Source organism: Oculina patagonica, chromosome 3 (genome assembly GCF_052425735.1).
Source record: "Oculina patagonica isolate OP01 chromosome 3, crgOcupat, whole genome shotgun sequence".
Lineage (NCBI taxonomy): Eukaryota > Metazoa > Cnidaria > Anthozoa > Scleractinia > Oculinidae > Oculina > Oculina patagonica.
In genome coordinates, this window is record NC_135760.1 from 16,126,754 (window position 1) to 16,139,126 (window position 12,373).

The 12,373-nt window shown below is 37.6% G+C and overlaps 1 protein-coding gene across 1 annotated transcript in view; it reads right to left on the minus strand.

The window, feature by feature from the left end:
- Positions 1 to 1,441: 1,441 nt before the first annotated feature.
- The window catches only part of LOC144646957 (uncharacterized), a 27,204-nt gene continuing 16,272 nt past the window's right edge, over positions 1,442 to 12,373 (minus strand). Inside the window, exons 6-11 of the mRNA XM_078506681.1 lie at positions 7,894 to 8,025; positions 6,617 to 6,814; positions 5,983 to 6,196; positions 3,630 to 3,717; positions 2,718 to 2,888; positions 1,442 to 1,727 (exon numbers count right to left, since the gene is read on the minus strand). Coding sequence (XP_078362807.1) covers positions 2,724 to 2,888; positions 3,630 to 3,717; positions 5,983 to 6,196; positions 6,617 to 6,814; positions 7,894 to 8,025 — 797 coding nt within the window. The 3' untranslated portion in view covers positions 1,442 to 1,727; positions 2,718 to 2,723. The remainder of the gene's footprint in view (positions 1,728 to 2,717; positions 2,889 to 3,629; positions 3,718 to 5,982; positions 6,197 to 6,616; positions 6,815 to 7,893; positions 8,026 to 12,373) is intronic.

Here is a 12,373-nt window from a genome sequence, read left to right on the forward strand (position 1 = left end):
GGAAACATAAATTTCATAAAAAGTCCAATACAGCAGTAAACGCGACGGAAAACGAAAATTTATGGTCGAGAGTATTATCTATTAGTTAATTTCTTCGTTTGACACCGTTGTTTGTCAAGACGTTTTGTACAAAATATCAAGACATCTCAAAAAGAAAATAAAACGCTTTTTAGCAGCAACAGATTTTTGTATGGGGTTTTTGGGCGTTTTGCTGTGATAAATTTGCTACTAAGTATACGCAGAAACCCATACGGATTTCTGTTATGTGTTCGTTGTTACCTTATGGCTCTTGATGATTTTTGACTTTTTTTCGATTTCGTTTACTGTAATAATAAATAGTTAATTCTATGTTGATCATACTGAAAATACAACTTTATAAGAAAAGGAGGGACATAAAAAGATATTTAAATTAAAAACACGGAACACCACAGGTAGCTCAAGCTCGATACAATGAAGATGACCTTAGCATTGTTACGTAATTCGAGCGATTTGCATATTTATAAGGATTTGTATGGAAAAATAAATAAAGCCGAAAAGATCGAAAAAATAACCGTCGAATTTCAATAAAAACTGCTTACCTTAACTCCTTTGTTGCTCCTTTTGTGTGCTGTGTGGCTTTTTAGCCGATTTAGAGCGATTTAGCGCAGTTTTAGGTCCAACGGTTGCCCTCTCTATAGAGGGCAACCGTTGGACCTACACAACAGGGAAATCAAGCGTAAGCTGAGAGCTCGCGCAAGAGAACACCTACAAGCCACCACAAGAAAAACGCCCGGTTTCTCCGTTGTTGAACATGTGAACACGTTTGGGCACAAAATATTGTAGACATCATGCGTGTTCACATTTTTTCCGAACAACGGGAAGAGATGCGGATGGTTTTTCTACACAAAACTAGTTGAAACAAAGGCATTTCACGCTTTTTTCACAAATGTCCTGACCTGCAAGTGGGTAAAAATATTTTATCCCCCCTCCCCCCTTACTTAATGTTGTTTCTTGAGGTTTGCGTTTCGACAAGCTTTCTTTTGAAAACACTATAGCATTAACAACATTTAAATGGGGAGAAGGGGGTTTGCAAATTAGTGCAAGATTGCAGCAAGGCACCTTATCATTGATTGATTGATTGATTGATTGATTGACATCCATGGTCACAAATGAGATAGAGTAAAACAGCCTTTCTTGATGTCAGAGTTAAGTCACGAAAAATCACTATGACTTCCTTTGTTCGCGTAAAGAATGATCATAGATGTCAATCAATCAATCAGTCAATCAATCAATCAATCAATCAATCAATCAATCAATCAATCAATCAATCAATCAATCAATCAATCAATCAATCAATTTTTTTTTACCTTCGGAGCTGACACGGGCTGCCTAGGCCCCTAGCAAACATATGCTAATATGCCGAGAAAATATGAAAGGACTGAGTAGAGTAATACCACAGGTCTGCCAGGTGTTGATGATTTTATTCATTTCAGGTTTGGCTTACAAACAATTTATTTAAACTTATCTTTTAAGTAACATTCCTCAACTTAGGCTTACAAGCGAGGTTTTCATATTTTCCTACCTTATCTCCCGGGCCTTAGCTAACACAAATTTCGTATTTTCCTATTCTACCCAATTGTAATGTTGAAATCCAAAAAAAAAAATTCCTATCCAGCGGCAATAATCCCCATTTACGATCGCCGTCATGCGGATCCATTTAACTGCCTTCCCGCAGATTTCAAGAAGAACTATAGAAGTCAGAGAAAAAAAGCGTTTTAAACGTGATTGTTGATCTAATTTAAAGTCAAATCTTCGTAAAATAATAAACACAAAAGACCAGATTATAAGGTGCGGATTGAGCCCACAGAATTTGATAGTTAGTGACTTAGGGCTTTCCACAAGTTGCTCGAGATTTCCCAAAAAGTTGCCCGTAATTTCTCAAAAAGTTGCTCAAAAGTTGCTCCAAAAATCAAAAAAAGTTGCTTCTGATTAAAAAAGTTGCTCGAAAGTTGCCGCAGAAAATCCAAAACGCTGATTCTTCTGGCATGAATATTTCTCTAAATAATTGTTAATTTCCCTTTGAGGGTTCGATTTCTAAGCATTTTTTTTTTGTAATTTTACAGCAAAAGAAGAATCTAAATAACATATTAAGGGAAAAATTTGTTAAACAACAACGGTTTCTAAAACTGAGAAAAATCGGGAAGATATCGATGACGGACGTCATGTTTGCTGACTAGTTTTGTACTGTTTTAATGCGGCCTTGAGCCGAAAGTTGAAACGTTTTCAGATGTTTCTCGAAAATCTTCGGCAAACTTCATAAATTTTCGGAAACGTTCGTATGGCCTTTTAACAACACTCCGATAATCTTCGGAGATCTTCGGGCTGGAAATAGCTCAAAATACAACAAGTTGCTCGAGAGGAAAAAAGTTGCTCGAAATATGAAAAGTTGCTAAAAAGTTGCCGAGCAACTTGTGGAAAGCCTAAGTTAGTGTAGTTTCCACCAATGATATCATGTATCACTAGAATGTGAAAAAGTAGCAATTTTGGTGTATGGGTGTTTTTGAACTGAATGAGTGGCCTGTTCGTTTTGATTAAATAGCCCGTATCCTATAATACTTCAAAGTTAAAAAGTTTTCTGTAGGGACTGGCTCATTTCTTTACAGACATAAGTGGAAACCATGAACTTTAGTATCTGGATATAAACTCGTAGCCTTCTTGAAGATTTAAGTGACACCCACCTTGACTTAAGGACCTGACGGGTTAATTGGTTGCGCAACGTTTTCTGCAAACTGTCCAAGGATGTTCCCTTGAGGTAAATACCGAGCCACTATGTAAGTCTGGATTGGAGTCTGTCCCCCACCAACTGTGGCGATGCCTGCTCCTACCATTGAAGTCGCCTTCCAAACAATCTGTCGAAGAAATATTTTCATGTAAATGCAATTGAGATTGATTGTACAAGAGCTAGAAATCAGTTTTTGTCCCTAGTTTTCGCGATTTTTAAGACTCGCGAAATTGAAATTGACAAAAAGGTATGTTGCAGTGTCCTTTCTCTTGTCGGACATTGGAAAAATATATATAACAATATCAAAAAAATAAAATAACATAAAGGAACTGTGTCACGGTTTTTAGCAAAATTTAAGCATGGCAAATGGCCATCAAATGCGGTGAAATAAAAAAATTAACCGCTTAAAACAGTGAAGTAACATTTAATTTCAATAACACAGCAAATGTTAAAGAAGGCACCGATGGCCAAAAGTGTAGAAAATTGAAACGGATTGTGATATGAGTTTTTGAAATACTGTTGGGCTGAATAGTTTTCAAAGTTAATCTCGTTAGCTTGTAACTTTAAATTATACGCCCGAGAGACACATTTGGTTGTAGTGAAGCTATGGTTTTCTCATTTAGATCCATAGAAGTAATTTCTTTGGAAACATTAAGTTTCATAGGAAGTATTTGACAAAACCTAATAAAATAAACTTAACTCAGCCGTGACACAGTCCCTTTAAGCATTAGAAGAGAAATACAAGCTTTCCTTGTTATTTCTCATATTTAGACATGCAAATTACAGAACGAACGTTCGTCTGGTTTAAACAAACAATAAGAAACTATGAAAGAAACAATTTTGCATGATCTAGGCAGGGATGACTGACCTGGGTGAAGTGGCCAATCTCAGCTTCTTGAAACTCCTGGAGTGTTTGTGGTGGTCGTTCATAATTGTATAGAGGCTCTTCGCTGTACCTATTAGAAAAGAAATACACGTTACTCTTTCACCGTTACTTGAATAATCACAAATAATCAAAAGTTGAAACGCCATTCACAATTCGGCCTTATGACTTAAAAGTTATCATCTTTTATGGCGTTTACTCCGGGCTCTCTATTGATGATTATTTTTATCTTTTTGCCTTGGGCGGATGAGAGGAGGGTAGTGTTTGAAAACGTTTAAGTATTTGTACGGGGGGGGGGGGGGGGGGGGAGGTGAGGGAGCCTCCATCAGTTGAGGAGCATCTTGAAGAAAAAAGAGTAAAGAGTTTTTTACTTATCCTTCGTAAATTATCGTCCTTTTTTATCAAAACAACAGATGGTTTAATTTCACGTGAAACTTTGTAACATCGAATTACTGCTAGAAATCATTTTTTCCCAGTCTAGGTTCCAGGTCATTGTTTTTACAATATAAATATAGTTTTACAATATAAATATAGTTTTGATAAATTTGTTTTGAGAAATCTGCCTCAACTATACTGAATACCAAAGCTTCACAAGACACCATATAAGGCACGATTTATTACAGGTTCATATTCGTGCACCACCACTGAGCTATCTAAATTAATCACAGGCTGCCTTAAACTAGTCGAAAAGCATTGTACTTCTTATTGTAAAACAATTATGGAACGAACAGGTGTCAACAGCATGTGGATTATCAACAACTCCTTGGATGTTCTTCGCGCATTGTAAGAAAAACAAATTTCACTAAACAAGATAAGTACGTGGGACTTTTCAACTCTCTATACAAGTCTTCCTCACGACTAGCTTAAACTTTAACTGCATGATCTACTGGAAAAAGATTTTACAACCAGAGGAAAGGGCTTCATTGCAACCAATAACTATTACAATTTCTGGACGAATGATAAGAATTCTACGAAATACACCTACTTTTCTTGTAGAGAGCTTTGCCTCGCTATTGACTTTCTTATCGACAACATCTACGTCCGTTTTGGAAACTCAGTTTTCCGACAAGTTATTGGTATACCAATGGGCACTAACAGTGCGCTTTTAATGGCGGATCTGTTTATTCACACTTTCGAGTACGATTTCATGCTCAAAACTATGAAGCAGGACATGCCAAAGGCCGTCGCTTTCAGCAACCCTTTCGTTATATCGACGATTTATTCAGCGTTAATAACAAGAATTTCGGCTCTGCTATCAGCGATATCTACCCGTCGGAACTGGAACTGAAGGATACTACACTATCATCAACAGAAGTGTGTTATCTCGACACAAAAATCAGTCACGGAGAAAGCAACACACCCTTCCGTATCAGCGTCTACGACAAGAGAGATGACTTCACATTTCGGATTGTAAATTTTCCTCATCTGGACAGCAACATTCCAGCCAATCCGGCCTATGGTGTTTATATATCTCAATTGGTGAGATATGCCAGGATTTGCACTTCCAAGATGGACTTTAAACAGAGACTCTGATGTCTTTCTTCACGACTTCTTTCTTCGCTTGTTGGTAGTTTTTATATCTTTTTAATAATCCTATTTTCTCTGTTCACGCACTGTTTCATCTCACTATTATGTAGGTGCGCGCTCTAGTCTTGTGCTTGTGATATCATGCGCGCGCCTTGCTTAATTTATTTGACGTGTGCGCTTAGTTCGTAATTTAACGGTTTACATTTATTTACGTTATTTTCCTTATTATTTTGTCTTGTCTGTAACTGTGCTCACATCGTGGGTGGCTCCTCCTAAAATGTTCTGCAATTGGTATAGAATTTAATGGCGCCGAAACCAGTTGTGGAATTGCACGCATTTTAGGCATCCTACTGATGAACGGTTACGGCAATTAGATATTTTTGTCCCCTTAGAATTACTTTTGAAAATATATGTTGCTTAGCATACGAAACGTATTTATAGCATTCGGCAAATCTTACCTTAAGCTATAGTACAAAATAATAAGAGACTTTGTTCATTTAAAAACTACAGCTAGCCAACTTTGGCAGATAGTGTATACGTGAAACTTTATAATATTTAAATACTGCTACTAAAACTCTTCGATGTTTATGCACTTTACAAAGCTACTATTTTGTACATCGTAAAAATATGACTAAAAATATTGTATCATAGCAACTTAAATTTGTTTTATGCATATTTTGGGGTTAAAAGTAACCAATTCATTTGCACCCAGCCTCTTTCTTTTTTTACGTCTACGGTATACCTCTAAGGAATTTTGCTTATATATGTTTTCATCAGTCGTTACATTTGTTTGATCAAAATTGTCACATACCAGGCTTCCACTGCCGCTGAGCAATTACGAGCTGTGGGGCCCTCAGCCCAGTACAGATTTTCCCCTTCATCGGAGTTCGGAGCGTGCACAAACGTTTCTGTGGCTGCCAGGTGATTGGCCCATGCCTGAGCATGTTGAGCCAGCGTATCGTTCCAGACCAGCGGTGGCGACCCATGAAGAGCACGCTTGTCGTTATGAGCTTTCAGGCAGGCATCTTGTTTCCAAAAGAAGAAGAAGAAAAAAAAACCGATATTCATGGACCTTCTAAACTTAATGAATTAGTAACGAAACGTTATCCGTCATTGTGGGTAATTACGTGATGAAATATCTAGATCTGTGCTAAAATGTGAAATACTAGTAAAAAGAGGAATATTACAATAACGAATTTAAAATAGAGAGGAAAAAGAGCGACAGTGTACATTGGTGGTGAAATATCTGAAAGCAATGAATCCCCACTGGTACCATATAGGAATCAAGTGTAGCGGTGCTGTACATTTTTTCCAAATCTCATCGGGTTGGTAATCAAAGGTTATTTCCATTCTTGTTTTAATATCGGAGATTAATTCACTACTGTTTTACTTGATGGCAACAACAACATCAAAAGTAAGATGAAGATAGGAGGTGCAATACTCACCTTCTGGGGTCGTAGGGGCTGCAGTCGATGGGGCCACAGTCGATGGAGGCTGAGTCGCTGGGCCCATAGTAGAAGGGGCTGCAGTCGATGGACCCATAGTAGAAGGGGCTGCAGTCGCTGGGCCCATAGTGGAAGGTGCTGCAGTCGATGGGGGCGCAGTAGATGGGGGAGCAGTTGATGGCGCCATAGTGGGCGGGGCTAAATGCGCAAAGAAAAGCAACACAAAATAAAACCATTCAAAACTAAATTAATGTTCATGATCATAAAACGTACAAGCAGCAATACGTGGTTCCAATACGTGTAAATTTATGTACTTATAGAATTAGCCCACTCAATATCAAAAATGAATATAGGCAAGAAATATATATATATATATATTTTCATGTAGTTTCCCCTGGCTGGAAAGAATGGGACCACTTTTAGCTGCTTGATTAATATCGATTGTCTTATTGCTGTTTAACTAGATATATTAATTATCTGTTTTCATACATTATAACTTAAAAAAAAAAAAAAACTTTTGACCTTGTTTACAGATAAGCACAGCAGAGAAGACACAGAGACCGTGATTGGTGCAGCACGCAACACGTCTCGGCATTACCTGGCTAGCTGATGGAAGCCGAGAATTCAACACCCCAAGACAGTCCTCTGAATGGAAGAGCTGAATTCTTAGTTATCTCAAAATGTTTCGACCATTTCTCAGTTTGTAGTAACATTTTAATTGTGTTTATTAGCTAATTATTAAATAAGTACCACCATCTTGTAATATTCAGCTTTTAAATAACTATAATAGCAATTGTAAAAGCGGATCCCCTAAAAAAAAGTTTGAGAAATTTCCTGGGATCTCCTGCCAAATATGTCACTGCCATGTAGATAATGGCCGTTTTCACACTAGAGACGGACACATCGTCTGAGACGGACACGATTTTTTGACGTACAAGAAGTCTGAATTTGTCCGTCGATTTGGCTGTCTAGGCAGACAAGTCGTCTAAAAGCCTTCTTTAATTCACGCTAGACGAAGAAATCGTCAGACGACTTGTCCGTCTAGATGATTTGTCCGTCTTCTAGTGTGAAAACGGCCAATAATAATTAAAAGAAGCTATGGGGACATTTGTTAGATCTCAGTCAGTATTTTCAACTTTACTATGTTGGCTTTGAAGATTGCGCTTTATGTCCGCTTTAAAAATTAGTAGCTACAAAATATTCCGCTAAAAAGAAAAATGACCAAATTAAAATAACTGTAAAGTACGTTGTATTTGACACCCTAATATTTTACTTACGTTGTTGGCATATTCCACAGGTAAGGTTGCACGACCTCATGAAAGGTACTTCGTCAAAGCTTAAATCACAAAAACCAAATAACTTATAACCAGCACAACTGGAAGGCTCGGCCAGCTCTTCCTGGCTGCACACTAAGAAGTAAATATAATATAAGTCACCAATAAGTCAGTAAAATAACGTTTTAATTTGATAGATGAGTAGTCGTCTGTGTCATATTGATAGGTTTTTCTATCAGTAAAGCGAGAACCTGATTGGCTCTCCCATAGTCTATTTAAACAATAGAGTGTTTCTGTCGAGGAACTATTTTAACAATAGAGTGTTTCTGTCGAGGAACTATCGGCTGATAGTTGCCCCGCGGAAATTTTATGTTCTTAAAACAAATATTAGCCCGAGAAGCGAAGCTTCGAGGGCTAATATTCTAGTTTTAAGAACATCAAATTTCCAAGGGGCAACTATCAGACCGATAGTTCCGAGACAGAAACACTCTATTGTCTTTATTGTTCACCACTAAATTTTCTTTCGCGCGCCCATTCAAAAACGAGCATCGTGAATTTTTTTTTACTTTTCAGGATGAAAAACTCAATTGAAAGCCGAAATTTAACAAACGAAACAAAACCAGACAAGAAACCCACTAAATGCAGTGAATTTGTTTTTTTTTTGTCTGCAGGCACGCTTGTTTACAAAAAATTTCACGGGCGGGCACTATCCATCCGGGCATTTTACTCGGACGGGCACTATTTTAACAATAGAGTGTTTCTGTCGAGGAACTATCGGCTGATAGTTGCCCCGCGGAAATTTTATGTTCTTAAAACAAATATTAGCCCGAGAAGCGAAGCTTCGAGGGCAAATATGCTAGTTTTAAGAACATCAAATTTCCAAGGGGCAACTATCAGACCGATAGTTCCGAGACAGAAACACTCTATTGTCTTTATTGTTCACCACTAAATTTTCTTCCGCGCGCACATACAAAAACAAGCATCGTAAATTATTTTTACTTTTGAGGATAAAAAAACTCAATTGAAAGCCGAAATTTAACAAACGAAACAAAACCAGACGAAAAACCCACTAAATGCAGTGAATTTGGTTGGGTTTTTTTGTCTGCAGGCAGCTTGTTTACAAACAAGATCAGACATTGAGAAGCTTGAGAAGCTTAAAATCGGGCGCTTTGCCTTGAAAGGCAGGGTTCAGTACAGCAGAAACCACGAAGCAGTTACTTAAGTAGCACTCAGTCCGACTGTGTTTGTGTAAGTCACAGGGCTTGCATGAGCTGTATTAGTGTGCATAATATAATATCTAGAACGTTGTCGAGATTGCATTATTACTTAATGACATGATGGTTTCAATTTATAAATGTATCTCACACAATACAAATAAACGATTGAAGTAGACGACTAGACAATGTAAAGTTTTAAGACTTAGCAAAGTGCAGTGTATTGGTAATACTGTAAGGTGCGGTTTCACCTGAAGGTCGTGTGCTTTTCGGTATTTTCCAGGCATTGCACTTTGATGGGACAGTACTACAACTGTTTACCGGGGAACTACTATGGTCAAGAAAATGATCACAACTTGTTGATGAATGATTGAACATTTGTTTCATACCATTACTGTAATAGCAATTGATAAAGGCTTTTAGTCCTGAACCAAAGTATAAGGACTGGGAAATACTGAAACCCATTATCAGCCACCTTAAACGGAAATATATTGTTGGTGTTTCAAGGAATCCAAGGAAACTTCACTCATCCCATGTATCTATGTATTGCGGTATTTTGTAATTTTTTGAGTGATTTTTGGGAATGTTTGGCAGGTGATAGTTTTTTTAAAAGAATTAGTAAAATTTAGACAACTAAGAAATATTGAAAATTTAATGTGAATTTAACATTGGAATTTGAAGTTAGAAATTGGCAGACGGACACCAAACAGTCCCGTGACATCCTGGAGTGTTTTTGCATGGGGGTCAACTGTGTGATGATGTTTCCATTTTTTCTTTAATCCCCACTGATAAAGAACTGTTGTTGGTGTTATGTTGGTGTTATCACATGTCAAGCCTTTAACAAGGTATGAAAGAACACAAGGATTTAAATTATTCTGGTGCTCAATTTTTGCGTAACTAAAATTAATGTTACTCAAATTCCTGATGGATTCTGTTACGAGCTTAGTATTTCCAAATTATTGCATGTCAATGTAAGGCAAGACAAGACATGCCTTGGTTCTTATGTAATTCTCTTAAAAACACATAAGATATTGACTATAATTTTGTCTGTGCTATGGCAATTCACAGTGGGGTGGTCTTGATGTGTCTTTAACTTGTGGACTGGACTGGACTAGTAAAACGCGGACTAGTAAAACGCGGACTTGTAAAACGCCTCTAGACACTTCGAATTCCTTGGCCACAATCATCTTACGGCTCTCTTCAATACATAATGTCTCAAAAAAACAGTAACCTCAGAAAGAAGTCAGAAGCAAATAAGGTCGAAAGACCGAATTTGAACATATAACGGCAAATGTTCTAATGTCACGAACGTAGGAGTCGTGTAGGCCCGTCACCTTTATTTACCACATACTGCCCCCAAATTAAAACAGTACCCTCAGAAAGAAGTCAGAAGCAAATAAGGTCGAAAGACCGAATTTAAACATTTAACGGCAAATATTCTAATGTCACGAACGTAGGAGTCGTGTAGGCCCGTCACCTTTATTTACGATTGACTGTTGATTTCTGGACGGGCCCCGTTCTACCTCGTGCGAGCAATACAAACGACTGCACTCAACAGGCGTCAAGTAGTGGAAAGAAAGAAACATATGCACACAACTCATAGCATCAATCCCGTTGTTTTAGTAGGGGTTTGCAGAACGAACATGTGCTATACTGCAAAAACATCTCCACGCTAAAACAGACCATAGAGTGCTCAAAAAAGCTAGAAATATGCCGTCGAAGAAACACACAAGAGCTTCAAACACAAATTGTTTCGCTCGCTAAACCGTTTAGTTTTATCCGATTTACAAGCACTTGTTTTACAAGTCCGCGTTCTACAAGTCCGTGCTTAACAAGCCCTCGTTTTACAAGTCCGCGTTTTACAAGTCCGCGTTTTACTAGTCCTCGTTTTACAAGTCCGCGTTTTACTAGTCCGCGTTTTACTAGTCCGCCTTTTACAAGTCCGCGTTTTACCTGAGTCCGCGTTTTACTAGTCCGCGTTATACTAGTCCGCGTTTTACAAGTCCGCGTTTTACTAGTCCGCGTTTTACTAGTCCAGTCCAGTCCTCGAAATACAGTATGCCAAAACTCCCCGCCCTCTAAAGATAAGTCCTTGACGGTTCTTGTCGTTTTTCGGTGCCTATTCATCTTCGGCATCTTTCTCGTCCACCTCTCGTTCTGTCCTGTGTCTGTCATCACACGAAAGAAAAGCTGATTCTCAAAAAATCTGCCACAAAAGGAAATTGACAAAAACAATATGAAAACCATATATCGAAAGTTTCTTATTCTGAAATTTTATCATACGTCTTAATTCAGAGCTACAAAGAAGTTCCTCCTTTTGAGTTATTGATACTGTTCTTACAGTACCTCTTTCCACTAGCGAAATTTTACAAAATTCCTTCGCGGCGAAAAGGTAGCGCGAATCCAGAACAGACTCCAATTGAGAGTGGGTTAATTCTAGATTACTATTAATTAACTATTACAACATTCATTTTTAAAATAGTTTCCCAAGCCGACTAAGCTAACTAAACGTCGAGTGTATCTTTCAGTAAACAAAACATGCCGTTATGACGCCGGAAATCCAGCTCACGCATACTATACCCCGTGACTCACGCAAACCTCCGACTTACGTGCTACTACAGTCATTCCTTTCTAAACCTTTTTTTTTTTACCACCACCGTACCTTTCTACCCAAAAAACTCATGAAACCGCCCGGTTTTAACCTGTTTTAACCTTTCAAAAATTAGAGCGTTCGAAACTAAATAAGATCCGTAATCACAAACAACATACAGCCGTTTACCAGCACTCTTTAAAACTCCTGAAACCCTTCAAAATCAGGCAAAATAAATCTTTGAAATAACCTTTATCAATGTTTCTTATTTTTTATTCAGTTCTATAAAATGCCTTTCATACACTACTGTCAAACAAAAATTTCAATTTCCTCAAAGTTTCAAGACAAAAGAATAACAAATATTTCGTGCACAATGTAATTTGATTAAGCCAATATTATCACGTCTAAAAATACTTCAAGCAATTCAGTGAAAACCCGTTTTTTTTTTCGTATCAACGAAAACCGCTTTCGAATAATCAATACATGAAAATAACAATAAGATCAAATGGAAGAAAGGAACCTTTCTAATTATTTGAAGACTTTCAAAGCCGTGAGATTATGCATCCAGTCCGCGATAAAATTTAATTACAACAAAATCCAAGTTCTCATTTTGAATTCCATTTTTTTCAGTTGATACCTTTATCGAACTTGTGAAAAATTCCATTCAAGTTCCTATTAA